General features: G+C 32.1%; 1 protein-coding gene across 3 annotated transcripts in view; it reads right to left on the bottom strand.

The window, feature by feature from the left end:
* The window catches only part of LOC142220461 (organic cation transporter protein), a 75,800-nt gene continuing 62,538 nt past the window's right edge, over positions 1–13,262 (bottom strand). For all 3 annotated transcript variants that reach the window (XM_075289632.1, XM_075289630.1, XM_075289631.1), the window contains exons 2-6: positions 8,740–9,372; positions 8,410–8,668; positions 6,906–7,323; positions 1,111–1,617; positions 1–1,037 (exon numbers count right to left, since the gene is read on the bottom strand). In XM_075289632.1, the coding sequence (XP_075145747.1) occupies positions 800–1,037; positions 1,111–1,617; positions 6,906–7,323; positions 8,410–8,668; positions 8,740–9,066 (1,749 nt within the window). In that variant the 5' untranslated portion in view covers positions 9,067–9,372 and the 3' untranslated portion in view covers positions 1–799. The remainder of the gene's footprint in view (positions 1,038–1,110; positions 1,618–6,905; positions 7,324–8,409; positions 8,669–8,739; positions 9,373–13,262) is intronic.

The following is a 13,262-nucleotide window of genomic DNA, read 5'->3' on the forward strand; positions in this document are numbered from 1 at the left end:
TTTTTCGATAATATAATTATTACTATATTTAATAATATTTTAAACATTTAATAAATTTAAACTAATTAAAATAAACGAAACAAAACAGTACTTACATTATTTAATTATTTTATTAAAAAAATATGCAATATGCCTAATTTAAATAAATTAGGAAGTAAATAATGACAAACGAAATAAGTACAAAAACAAATATATCAATTCCAATGGCTATGGAAATAATTGAAAAACAATAAGAATACCCAAAAAATTGAAAAAATAAACACTTATATACATACATTAATAATATATCTAAAAATCTAAAGGTTTTGTTGTGTAATTATTTATAAATCCCTAAACAAGGAATACAATGGCTTACATTGAGTTGTAAAGATCAAGATCTAGCCAATAATTTCCTCTCTTAGCATTAGTAATAATTGATTTTAGTTTATGTTTTACTTACAACTATACATAGTAATGGAATACTAAAACTAAGATCAAGTAGAAAAAATGGTTTTCTTTGTGTGTGTGTGTGTGTTTTACATTTATATCTAGAAGATACATTTTTTCTTGTTTTTTTTTTCAAATATATAAGTAAAGGCATATTTGTTTAAGACTTAACATTATCAGCATACAATCACTTTTTTATGTTATGAGTTTTTCTTTCTATTAGGTATAAAAATACTTATTTTTAAAAATGTTAAAAAAAATAGATTTCAAACATAAATTAATACCGTACTTTAAGAGTATATTAGGGGTGAGGCGTAGAGATTGATTGGAAATTTAGGAGATTTTAAAGTCAACTCAAAAGGTTTTCAAACTATTATGTACAACTGTTACTATTGTCATCGACCACATCATGTCGATTGGAGGAAATAATATGGGCATTGCCATTGCCATGCTCCAGGCCAACTGTCAAGGATTGTTTTCTCTTTTCATAGGGTTCCATTTCCGAATCGGAGTCTGTTGATTTATTTCTATTTTTCGATAGACAAGGGAAATCAAACATACGTTCACCTTTGCCAAATTCTTCACCTTCTTCCAAGGTTTTGGGAAGAGATCTGAAACAAACGCAAAAAAAAATCATATAGCAAAATATTTTTGGATTATTCCCCAAATTCACACAAATCTTACCTATTTAAAGTTTCTGGCAGTAGCAAACACACTAGAGATCCCGAAAAGAATAATACACCCAATATCATTGAGGGAGCCGCCTTAAAGAATGATCCCAGCAACAGAATATATGGGGCCAAAAACGATGCTGCAAATCCTGCTACATGCACCGCTGCCACACCTTGTCCCCTCACACAGGTTGGTATCAATTCTGTGGCATATTGTGATCCCGATTCATATGATATGGCAACACCAAAACGTGCCGCTATTGTCAAACATGCTAGCAGTATAGCATTATGGTTACTTTTCTGATATGCAATGGCTATACCAGCAGCCACTGTAAAGAAACCTCCCACCAATAGGGATCCTGCAGCCATACCCTTACGTCCGATACGATCTTGTAGGACGACCAATATAAGACTGGATGGTAATACAACTAAGGCGCTTAGTGAGAACATAATAAATGGTGATATACCCATTCCTTCAACATTACGGGAAACAACATCGTAGCACAGAGTGATGACCATGCTGTAAGAGGCAAAAAAGATAAATTGAGAACAAGGATAATGGGGATTTAATGAAATAAATTAATGGAGATTTAATGAAATAATATATAAAAATAAATATCGGGCTTATAAGGATTTTTCTATACCAATCCCATTCGAATTGGGAAATTTGGTACATTAAGGTGTTTTTTTTTTCAAATGAAATCATGTCTTTTATTTTAAAATTTCTATAAAAAATTTTGCCAAAATTTTAACAAAATTTTCTATAGAAATAAAATTTTGACAAAATTTTCTATATAAATAAAATTTTGACAATATTTTGTATTGAAATAAAATTTTGACAAAATTTTCTATAGAAAACAAGTAAGGAAAGTCTAAAGTCGGGCGGGGCCGACTATATTATGCCCTGCACCACTTTGTGGATCTACATTTTCGATACCATCTGAAATCCTCCAAATTTGTTGGGTGCTATATATAAAGGTTTATGTTCCCATATATATACATTTAAATCTGAACCGACAAAATATTTAAGGCTTCTTAGAAAATCTTGACTTAAAATTTAAGCCGGTTATCCTGGGGTGGAACACAATGTCAGTAAAAAACAAGTAAGGAAAGTCTAAAGACGGGCAGGCCGACTATATTATACCCTACACCACTTTGTAGATCTAAATTTTCGATACCATATCAAATCCGTCAAATGTGTTGGGGGCTATATATAAAGGTTTGTCCCAAATACATACGTTTAAATATCACTCGATCTGGACAGAATTTGATAGAATTCTACAAAATCTATAGACTCAAAATTTAAGTCGGCTAATGCACTAGGGTGGAACACAATGTTCCACAGTGTGGGAAACATTTAAATCTGAACCAATTTTGAGGCAACTTCGCAAAAGTGTATTTATGATTTATCGATCGATAGATATGTATTAGAAGTATAGGAAAATTGGAATCATTTTTACAACTTTTCGACTAAGCATTGGCGATTTTACAAGGAAAATGTTGGTAGTATGACCATTTTTGTCGAAATCAGAAAAACATATATATGGGAGCTATATCGAAATCTGAACCGATTTCAACCAAATTTGGCACACATAGCTACAATACTAATTCTCCTCCCTGTGCAAAATTTCAACTAAATCGGAGTTAAAAATTGGCCTCTGTGATCATATGAGTGTAAATCGGGCGAAAGCTATATATGGGAGATATATCTAAACCTGAATCGATATCAACCAAATTTGTTAATTCTACTTCCTGTGCAAAATTTCAAGTAAATCGGAGTTAAAGATTTGCCACTGTGGTCATATGAGTGTAAATCGGGCGAATGATATATATGGAAGCTATATCTACATCTGAACCGATTTCAATCAAATGTAGCACACTTGACTTTACTACTAATTGTACATCTAGTGCAAAATTTCAACCAAATTGGGCTAAAACTCTGGCTTCAGGGTCCATATAAGTCCATATCGGACGAAAGATATATACCATATCAAATCCGTCAAATGTGTTGGGGGCTATATATAAAGGTTTGTCCCAAATACATACGTTTAAATATCACTCGATCTGGACAGAATTTGATAGAATTCTACAAAATCTATAGACTCAAAATTTAAGTCGGCTAATGCACTAGGGTGGAACACAATGTTCCACAGTGTGGGAAACATTTAAATCTGAACCAATTTTGAGGCAACTTCGCAAAAGTGTATTTATGATTTATCGATCGATAGATATGTATTAGAAGTATAGGAAAATTGGAATCATTTTTACAACTTTTCGACTAAGCATTGGCGATTTTACAAGGAAAATGTTGGTAGTATGACCATTTTTGTCGAAATCAGAAAAACATATATATGGGAGCTATATCGAAATCTGAACCGATTTCAACCAAATTTGGCACACATAGCTACAATACTAATTCTCCTCCCTGTGCAAAATTTCAACTAAATCGGAGTTAAAAATTGGCCTCTGTGATCATATGAGTGTAAATCGGGCGAAAGCTATATATGGGAGATATATCTAAACCTGAATCGATATCAACCAAATTTGTTAATTCTACTTCCTGTGCAAAATTTCAAGTAAATCGGAGTTAAAGATTTGCCACTGTGGTCATATGAGTGTAAATCGGGCGAATGATATATATGGAAGCTATATCTACATCTGAACCGATTTCAATCAAATGTAGCACACTTGACTTTACTACTAATTGTACATCTAGTGCAAAATTTCAACCAAATTGGGCTAAAACTCTGGCTTCAGGGTCCATATAAGTCCATATCGGACGAAAGATATATATGAGAGCTATATCTAAATATGAACCGATTTCAATCTAATTTGGCACACTAGACTACAATACCAATTGTTCTTCTTGTGCAAAATTTCAAGTAGATCAGGGTAAAACTCTGGCTTCTGGGCCCATATAAGTGCATATCAGAAGAAAGATACATATGGGAGCTATATCTAAATCTGAACCGACTTCTTCCAAAATCAGTAGGGTTCAATTCCGACCTAAAACACATACTTGTGCCAAATTTGAAGTCGATTGGACTAAAACTGCGACCTAGACTTTTATTACAAAAATGTGTCCACGGACAGACGGACATGGCTATATCGACTCAGCAGCCCACCCTAAGCATTTTTGACAAGTGCACCATGTGTCTATCTCGTCTCCTTCTGGGTGTTGCAAACATATGCACTAACTTATAAAACCCTGTTCCACAGTGTGGCACAGGGTATAAAAATATTTGACAAATTTTTCTATAGAAATAAAATTTTGACAAAAATTTTTATAGAAATGAAAATATTGGCAATATTGTCTATAGAAATAAAATTTTGACAATATTTTTTATAGAAATAAAATTTTGACAAAACTTATAGAAACAAAATTACATACGGCCATCGAATGTCATTGTATGGCATTCAATCTCCAGTAAATCAGTTGCCGACGGCAACATACTGGAGTGGTGTAATTGGAAGGTGAAAATGTTTTCTACTGCATTTCTTTTTTTGGACATGTTGGATTGGCTTAAGCTCGTTCTTTGCAATATAAGAATGACTTACCAACATAGTCTAATAATTGAGATCAGTAGATCGTCCAATAAAGGGAACTGATGAGGATGTGGAAATCCGAAACAGCTGTCTTCCCAACCATTTTGGACAACATTTTCACGTTTCCATACACCATAAAAATAACTGGTAATGATAGGCTAATAAATAATGCCATTATATCATTACATGTACTACGGTACACTATGTGTACTTCGTACAGACAATCAGTATAAATGCGCATCACAGATGATATATGCATTTAAAATATTATATAAAAATAAAATATTGATAAAATTTTCTATAGAAATAAAATTCTGACAAAAATTTCTATAGAAAAAAAATTTGACAAAATTTTCTATGGACATAAAATGTTGGCAAATTTTCTATAAAAATAAAATGTTGACAAAATCTTCTATAGAAATAAAATTTTGACAAAAATTCTCTATAGAAATAAAATTTTGTCAAGGTTAGGTTATGTGGCAGCCCGATGTATCAGGCTCACTTAGACTATTCAGTTCTTTGTGATACCACATTTGTGAACTTCTCTCTTATCACTGAGTGCTGCCCGATTGCATGTTAAGCTCAATGACAAGGTACCTCCTTTTTATAGCCGAGTCCGAACGGCGTTCCACATTGCAGTGAAATCACTTAGAGAAGCTTTGAAAAACTCAGAAATGTCACCAGCATTACTGAGGCGGGATAATCCACCGCTGAAAAGATTTTTGGTGTTAGGTCGAAGCAGGAATCGAACCCACGACCTTGTGTATGCAAGGCGGGCATGCTAACCATTGCACCACGGTGGCTCCCAATTTTGACAATATTTTCTATAGAAATACAACTTTGACAACATTTTCTATAAAATGACAAATTTTTCTATAGAAATAAAATTTTCTATAAAAATAAAGTTTTTACAAAATTTTCTATAGAAATAAAATTTTGACAAAATTTACTATAGAAACAAAATTTTAACAAAGTTTTCTATAAAAATACAATTTTGACAAAATTTTCTATAGAAATACAATTTTGACAAAATTTTCTATAGAAATAACATTTTGAAAAAATTTGCTATAGAAGTAAAATTTTGACAAAATTTGCTATAGAAATAAAATTTTACAATATTTTCTCTAGAAATAAAACTTTGACAAAATTTTCTATAGAAATAAAATTTTGAAAAAATTATTCTTTAGGAATAAAATTTTGGCAAATTTTCTATAAAACTAAAATTTTGACAAAATCTTCTATAGAAATAAAATTTTGACAACATTTTTCTATAGAAATAAAATTTTGACAAAGTTAGGTTAGGTTATGTGGCAGCCCGATGTATTAGGCTCACTTAGACTATTTAGTCCTTTGTGATACCACATTGGTGAACTTCTCTCTTATCACTGAGTGCTGCCCGATTCAATGTTAAGCTCAATGACAAGGTACCTCCTTTTTATGGCCGAGTCCGAACGGCGTTCTACATTGCAGTGAAACCACTTAGAGAATCTTTGAAAAATTCAGAAATGTCACCAGCATTACTGAGGTGGGATAATCCACCGCTGAAAACCCTTTTGGTGTTCGGTCGAAGCAGGAATCGAACCCACGGCCTTGTGTATGCAAGGCGGGCATGCTAACCATTGCACCACAGTGGCTCCCAATTTTGACAATATTTTCTATAGAAATAAAATTTTGACAAAATTTTCTATAAAATGACAAAATTTTCTATAGAAATAAAATTTTATATAAAAATAAAGTTTTGACAAAATTTTCTATAGAAATAAAATGTTGACAAAGTTTTCTATAAAAATAAAATGTTGACAAAATTTTCGATAGAAATACAATTTTGACAAAATTTTCTATAAAAATAAAATTTTGACAATATGTGCTATAGAAATAAAATTTTGACAATATTTTCTATAGAAATAAAATTTTGACAATATTTTCTATAGAAATAAAATTTTGACAATATTCTATGTCATGGGTATACAAACAATGATACAATTAATTTTTGTGATTGATTTTTGTTTTGATTAAATTTTTTTCGAATCAAGTAAATTTTTATTGACAGTTTTTTTTTTTTAATTTTTATTGGAAAGATATTGTTGATATATATTTTTCTGTATGAGTTTAGTTTTAATCCAAAAAATTAATAGGATACATTAATTTGTAATTGTTTTTTTTTTAATTAAGTTGAAAAAAAATATTGCTGATATTTTTCCCATGCCTTAAAATCGCTACATTTTTGCTTATTTTCTACTTTCTTTCCTCGCTTATACTTACGATTTAAAGAACAGAATCAATGTGTGTTTCCTCATTCTTGGCGTCCGGAACATATCTATCAAATTCGAATGTTTTTGATCATCACCACCTTGCTTCTGATGTTGTTTTTCACAATATTTTCGAAATTCTTCAAAATCGGCAGAGCTAACTTTACGTCCATTAAATTTCGCTACACGTTTCAAACGTTTTATGGCACCATCTACATCATTACGGGTAACCAACCATTGGGCACTTTCTTGGACCATAAAATAATAGAAGGCAATAAATAGAATGGGTATCGATGTACTGGCCAAATAGTATTGCCAATGGCCGGCCAAGACTGCCATCCATGGGGTAAATACCAAACCAATTGTATAGAAGACTCCAACAGCCATATTAAGGCCAAAGGTACGCATTGAAGGCCGCAGATATTCTAGAACTAAAAATATAAGAAAATTAATTATTCAGTATGGGAAAAAATATATATTTTTTAAAACTAAAATTTAAGAGAACCCTTGATCAGTTTTGTCTTCAAAAAATTGTCTTTAGTCTTTAGTTAGTTAAATGCACAAGGTCACCTATTCCTCAAAAAATATATATATAATATGCAAAATGGTAAATAAAGAAAATCTGCATACCAAATTTTTTAAAAAAAAAGTAGTTTTTCGAATTTTTTGTTCAAAGTTTGATTTTGATTTTTTACTCAGAAGTACAAAAAATTTTCCGGCAAAGCATATTTTTAGAAATAACGCTATGACCCAGCAAAAAATTTTGGAAGTTCTTCCAAAGGCACAACTTTAAAAGCACTTCCAGAAGATGTACTCCCAATGATGTTCTTTATTTTAACTACACAGGAAGTTCTTTTCATTCAATTTTTTATAACATGCTTTTTTCATATTTTTAATAGGTAATTTTAACTTTTTTGTTTATTTTTTTTGTTTCATAAAATGGTACAAATTATTAAAATTTTGTCGAAAAAATTGCTAAATCCAATCTGAAAAAATTGTGAATTTTTGAATATATTTGAGGTCAAACGTTTCAGACCAGCGTTAGAATCCATTAAAAATTATAAAAAAATACAAAAATTATTTATTTGACAAAATATCACAGAATTTTTTTAATTTACATCCAAAACATTGAATTCGGATCACACATAAAGAAGTGATGCAAATCCAGTGCAACGGCTGTTGAAATGGAGGACTTCCATCCTATGACAAGCCCATGTTAAATTCATCGCTTCTGCGTCAATTTTGCACCACTTCCGGATCCAAAAAGATCTTTTTCATTACTTTTTTGGCGACGCTTTTTTTTTTTTTGCTGGGGAGGTATAAAATACAACAAACTTGATTTCATAGAATTCGGTCAAAATTTTAAGACGTAAGAGTTTTTTTTCTGGTTGTATCTTAAAAGATACAGTGCGTCGTTAAGGGTTAAGGGGTAAAAACTTAATATTTTTTATAGCAAATATTTTGATGTTTACCTCCAATGAGAGATTATTCTTATTAAGACTCTTCCGGATACTTACCTATTATATACATTAGATAGAAATTAGTATCAGCTGCCAGACCAGATACAAAGCGACACAATGTAAAGGTTGTTACACTGCTGGTGAAGATAGTGGAAAAATCACCAATGAAACCGGATAAATTGGATAAAATCAAAGCCGGTAAACGTCCTATTTTATCCGATAACAGGCCATAGAACAAAGTTCCCACTACAGAGCCAATAAAGAACAAAGATTGTCCTATACGAGCCTTATAGGCATGTTCACAAACCCAGTTCAACTGAAAATAAAACAAAAACACAATTTTTTTTAAATAAATTTTCTAGAAAAAAGAAATATTTTTAAATTTACCTCAGTATTCATACTGCGATATCCAAAATCATAATTATATATCCATCGGGTACATTTCTCTGTACTAGCGGTGGCATTCATGCCATCTATATCGGCCAGTTTTGTGCATGAAGGATTGGAAAATTTTGAATAGATTGCAGCTATTTCTTCAAAGGTCTTATTCTCTAACTTTTCATGATAGCACCAGTGATCCGGTACAAAACTTATCACAGTCTGGGTAAAATAGTGCATTGATACAATGACATTGACGACTCCAAAAAGAGTCAATATAAGTAATTGATAACGACTAAAATCGCCACATTTTGCCAAAATTTGATCGAAATCCATATTGCTGAAGATGATCGGTGACGACGACGACGACAATGAAGAAATAATAAAACTAATAAAACTTTTAGAATGAACGGTGGCAAGATAATGGAACGGTATATGGATGGATGGATGTCTTCGTAAATGTCTGAATTTATATGGTAGTTAATTGACTAATACTCCATATGAAGATTATTGAGGTGATGTATAGGACTTCCCAATTCTTCTTATTTATAGATGTATGTAAGTACAAATTTAAGTATTTGTCAGATAAGTTTCTTAAGCAGCGAAGTCATTATTGCCTAGGTTGGTTTGGTTTGCAAATATCTGAAATATTAAAAATATAAAGAATATTAGGACTATAAGGAAATATTAATAAGAACTTATGTGTTATATAAAAATTATATTTTAAGATTAAGTTTTTAAAGAAGAATTAAAAATTGTGTGTGAGAACCTACATCCCCATACCACCGAATTTGATAGAATTTTTAAGAGCAAGGCTATATGAAAGTTGGCTCTTAATGAAAATAACATACTCGTATATACTCGTACAGCCAGGCCGAATCTTATGTACCCTCCACCATGGATTGCGTAGAAACTTCTACGAAAGACTGCCATCTATTACTAGGGTTGTGGTAATACTTACCGATGGCAAAGTATCTTAAAACTATCTTAACATCGTCTTCTAAATTGTAAGTTAGTCCATACGTGGTATATATTTATTAGACAAACAAGGTACACTAATAGAAAAAGTTTCGTTATATTAACGAAATGTGTCGTTAAAAGTCAGCCAATGAAACAAATTCGTTAATAGAACGAATTTTTTCGTTAATATAACGAATTTTCTGCCAATCAACGTAACGTTTCGTACTACTAACGAATATTTTCATTGTATTAACGAAAATGTTTCGTCATATCAATGAAAAATTTTCGTTGGCTCAATTTTAATGAAATTTTATTTGTGTGTAAGTCTACAAATAATTACGAACTGATATGGACTTTTGCGCGGTAATTAGAGAGCCAGAATTGAAATGTGGGGCTTTATATGGGGGTTATATACAATTATGAAGCGATAAGGACCGATTTTTGTTTGTTTGGACATCGATTTGTCTGAGGTCTATATATATAACTATTGACCGATATGTACCAATTTTAGAATGATTGTTAAAGACCATATACTAACACCGCATACCAAGTTTCAACCGTATCGGATGAATTTTGCTTCTCCAAAGAGCTCCTGAGGTCAAATCTAGAGACCAGTTTATATGGGGGCTATATACATAATTGTGGACCGATATGGACTAATTTTTGCATTTTTGTTAGTGTCCATATAGTTACACAAAACTTCAACTGAATTGGATGAAATTTGTTCCTCCAAGAGGCTCCGGATGTCAAATCTCGGTATCGGTTTATATGGGGGCTATATATACCCAGCAAAAAAAGCGTCGCCAAAAAAGTAATGAAAATGTTCTTTTTGGATCCGGAAGTGGTTCAAAATTGACGCAGAAGCGATTAATTTAACATGGGCTTGTCATAGGACGGAAGTTCTCCATTTCAACATCCGTTGCATTGAATTTGCATCACTTCTTTAGGTGTGATCCGATTTCAATGTTTTGGATGTAAATAAAAAAAACTGTGATATTTTGTCAAATAAATAATTTATATAAATTTTTATAATTTTAGTGGACTCTAACGTTTATCGGAAACGTTTGATGTCAAATATTTTCAAAAACTCACAATTTTTTCAGATTGGATTTAGCATTTTTGTCGGCAAAATTTAAATGATTTGTACCATTTTATGAATTCTTACTCTGGTTATAACCTATTTGAAAAAAAAAGTTAAAATTATCCATTAAAAGTGTGAAAAAAAACCAAGTTATAAAAAATTTAATTAAAAGAACTTCCTGGGTAGTTAAAATAAAGAACATTATTGGGAGTGCATTTTCTGGAAGTGCTTTTAAAATTGTGCCTTTGGAAGAACTTCCAAATATTTTTGCTGGGTAATTATGGCCCCATATGGACCAATTTTTGCTTGGTTGTTAGAGACCCTATACTAACACCATGTACCAAATTTCAGCCGGATCGGAAGAAATTTGCTTCTCTTAGAGGCTCCGCAAACCAAATCTGGGGATCGGTTTATATGGGGGCTATATATAATTATGGACCGATGTGGACCAATTTTTGCACGGTTGTTAGAGACCATATACCAACACTATGTACCAAATTTCAGCCGGATCGGATGCAATTTGCTTCTCTTATAGGATCGGCAAGCCAAATCGGGGGATCGGTTTATATGGGGGCTATATATAATTATTGACCGATGTGGACCAATTTTTGCATGGTTGGTAGAGACCATATAGCAACACCATGTACCAAATTTCAGCCGGATCGGATGAAATTTGCTTCTCTTAGAAGATCGGCAAAGCCTAATTTGGGGGTCCGTTTATATGGGGGCTATACGTAAAAGTGGACCGATATGGCCCATTTACAATACCATCCGACCTACATCAATAACAACAACTTGTGCCAAGTTTCAAGTCGATAGCTTGTTTCGTTCGGAAGTTAGCGTGATTTCAACAGACGGACGGACGGACATGCTCAGATCGACTCAGAATTTCACCACGACCCAGAATATATATACATTATGGGGTCTTAGAGCAATATTTCGATGTGTTACAAACGGAATGACAAAGTTAATATACCCCCATCCTATGGTGGTGGGTACACCCTCAAAAAAAATCGCTTCTTTAACATATGTTCCAAACATATTTTGCAGGAAGCACATATATTATTGGATACTGCCGAAACATTAATATGTTTGTTTTATGTGAACATATTATATGTTTGGAGGCATTTTGAGCCCAAAAATATTATATGCTTGGAAGAATTTTTCCCAAAGACGATTGTGCTCATTCCCTAACATACTCGTAATCTTCACTTCCACGAAATATTTTAGTTCTTGGCACCTTTTTCTGTAATACAAATAATGTTGAAGAAATTATTCACTTTTATAATTTTTTAAAATTTTACATTTCGCCTGCACGGAGAATCGAACCGAGGACCATACAGTTTGTAAGCCAACACACTATCCACTGGGCTACGTAGCTGTTATAGTCACCAGCAGATAATTATCGTTATAAGTTACATTTATATAGCATAGTTTGCAGCGCCCACGAGCCCAATGCAAACATAACATTATTTAACAGAAACATACATTTGTTTGCCACGTGGAGCAGTGGTTAGCATGTCTGCATTGCATGCAAAGGGTCGTGGGTTCAATCCCTACTCCGACCGAACACTTTTTTTTAATTACACATTTATATTTATACTATATTAAATTTTTATAATGAAACTTCGAAATGTGGGCTATTAAAGATTTATAGTCAGTAACAGTGCTTGACATAAACGAAATTGACTGATTTTTGAATAAAATATTTTTTTATTGCAAATATAACAATTTTGTAACCAAAAACTGTTTTTGGTACAAAACTTTAAAATTTGGAAGGAATTCAAAAACTCTAACAAGAGAAGAACGTGGAGTCGAGTAAAAACATACATAAATAATTTTATAATATAAACATAAATTTATTTAGGCGTGAACAGTTTTTTACTAGCATTTAACACCATCGCTCTAAAATGCCTTTTATTTGTCTTTAATAATTCATTTTAAAGAAAATAGTCTTTTTAAATTGTTTTAGCTGCAAAACTCGAACTTAATGCCCGCTTTTATATTTGAAGGTGTCAACTCCTCGTGGACTACTTATTACTAAAGAGGAAATAAACTTTGTTTTTATACATTTTACTGTGTAATTTTTCAATATTTCCTCCTTATTTCATTTTACTGTCCCAACTCTAAAAAGAGTATAGTGCCCTTTCGTTATTTGAACCCCCTGATTTCTTTTAACGAACCAAGAAAAAAATTGTGCCCATAATGCCAAAATGATAAACAAAACACATGTCCACACTTACATAAAATGCTGCTCTCAAGGCGAAAACATATGCTGTTTGTTTTTCAAATGTCTATTCTCTTGGTTCCGAATGCCCATTCTCTTTATTCAAATTAAATAATATTTAGACTTAAGCATATCAAATGTTTGGCCTTATCATAAAACAGTTTTCCGAAAGAACATACAAGCGGTTTCACAGAAATTGCTCTCTTTTCATTCTCTCGCTGTGTTATGTTGATATCTTTCGCCAACCCTCCTGGTTTCCATCTC

The sequence above is a fragment of the Haematobia irritans genome, chromosome 1 (assembly GCF_050003625.1).
Source record: "Haematobia irritans isolate KBUSLIRL chromosome 1, ASM5000362v1, whole genome shotgun sequence".
In the NCBI taxonomy this organism is placed as follows: Eukaryota; Metazoa; Arthropoda; class Insecta; order Diptera; family Muscidae; genus Haematobia; species Haematobia irritans.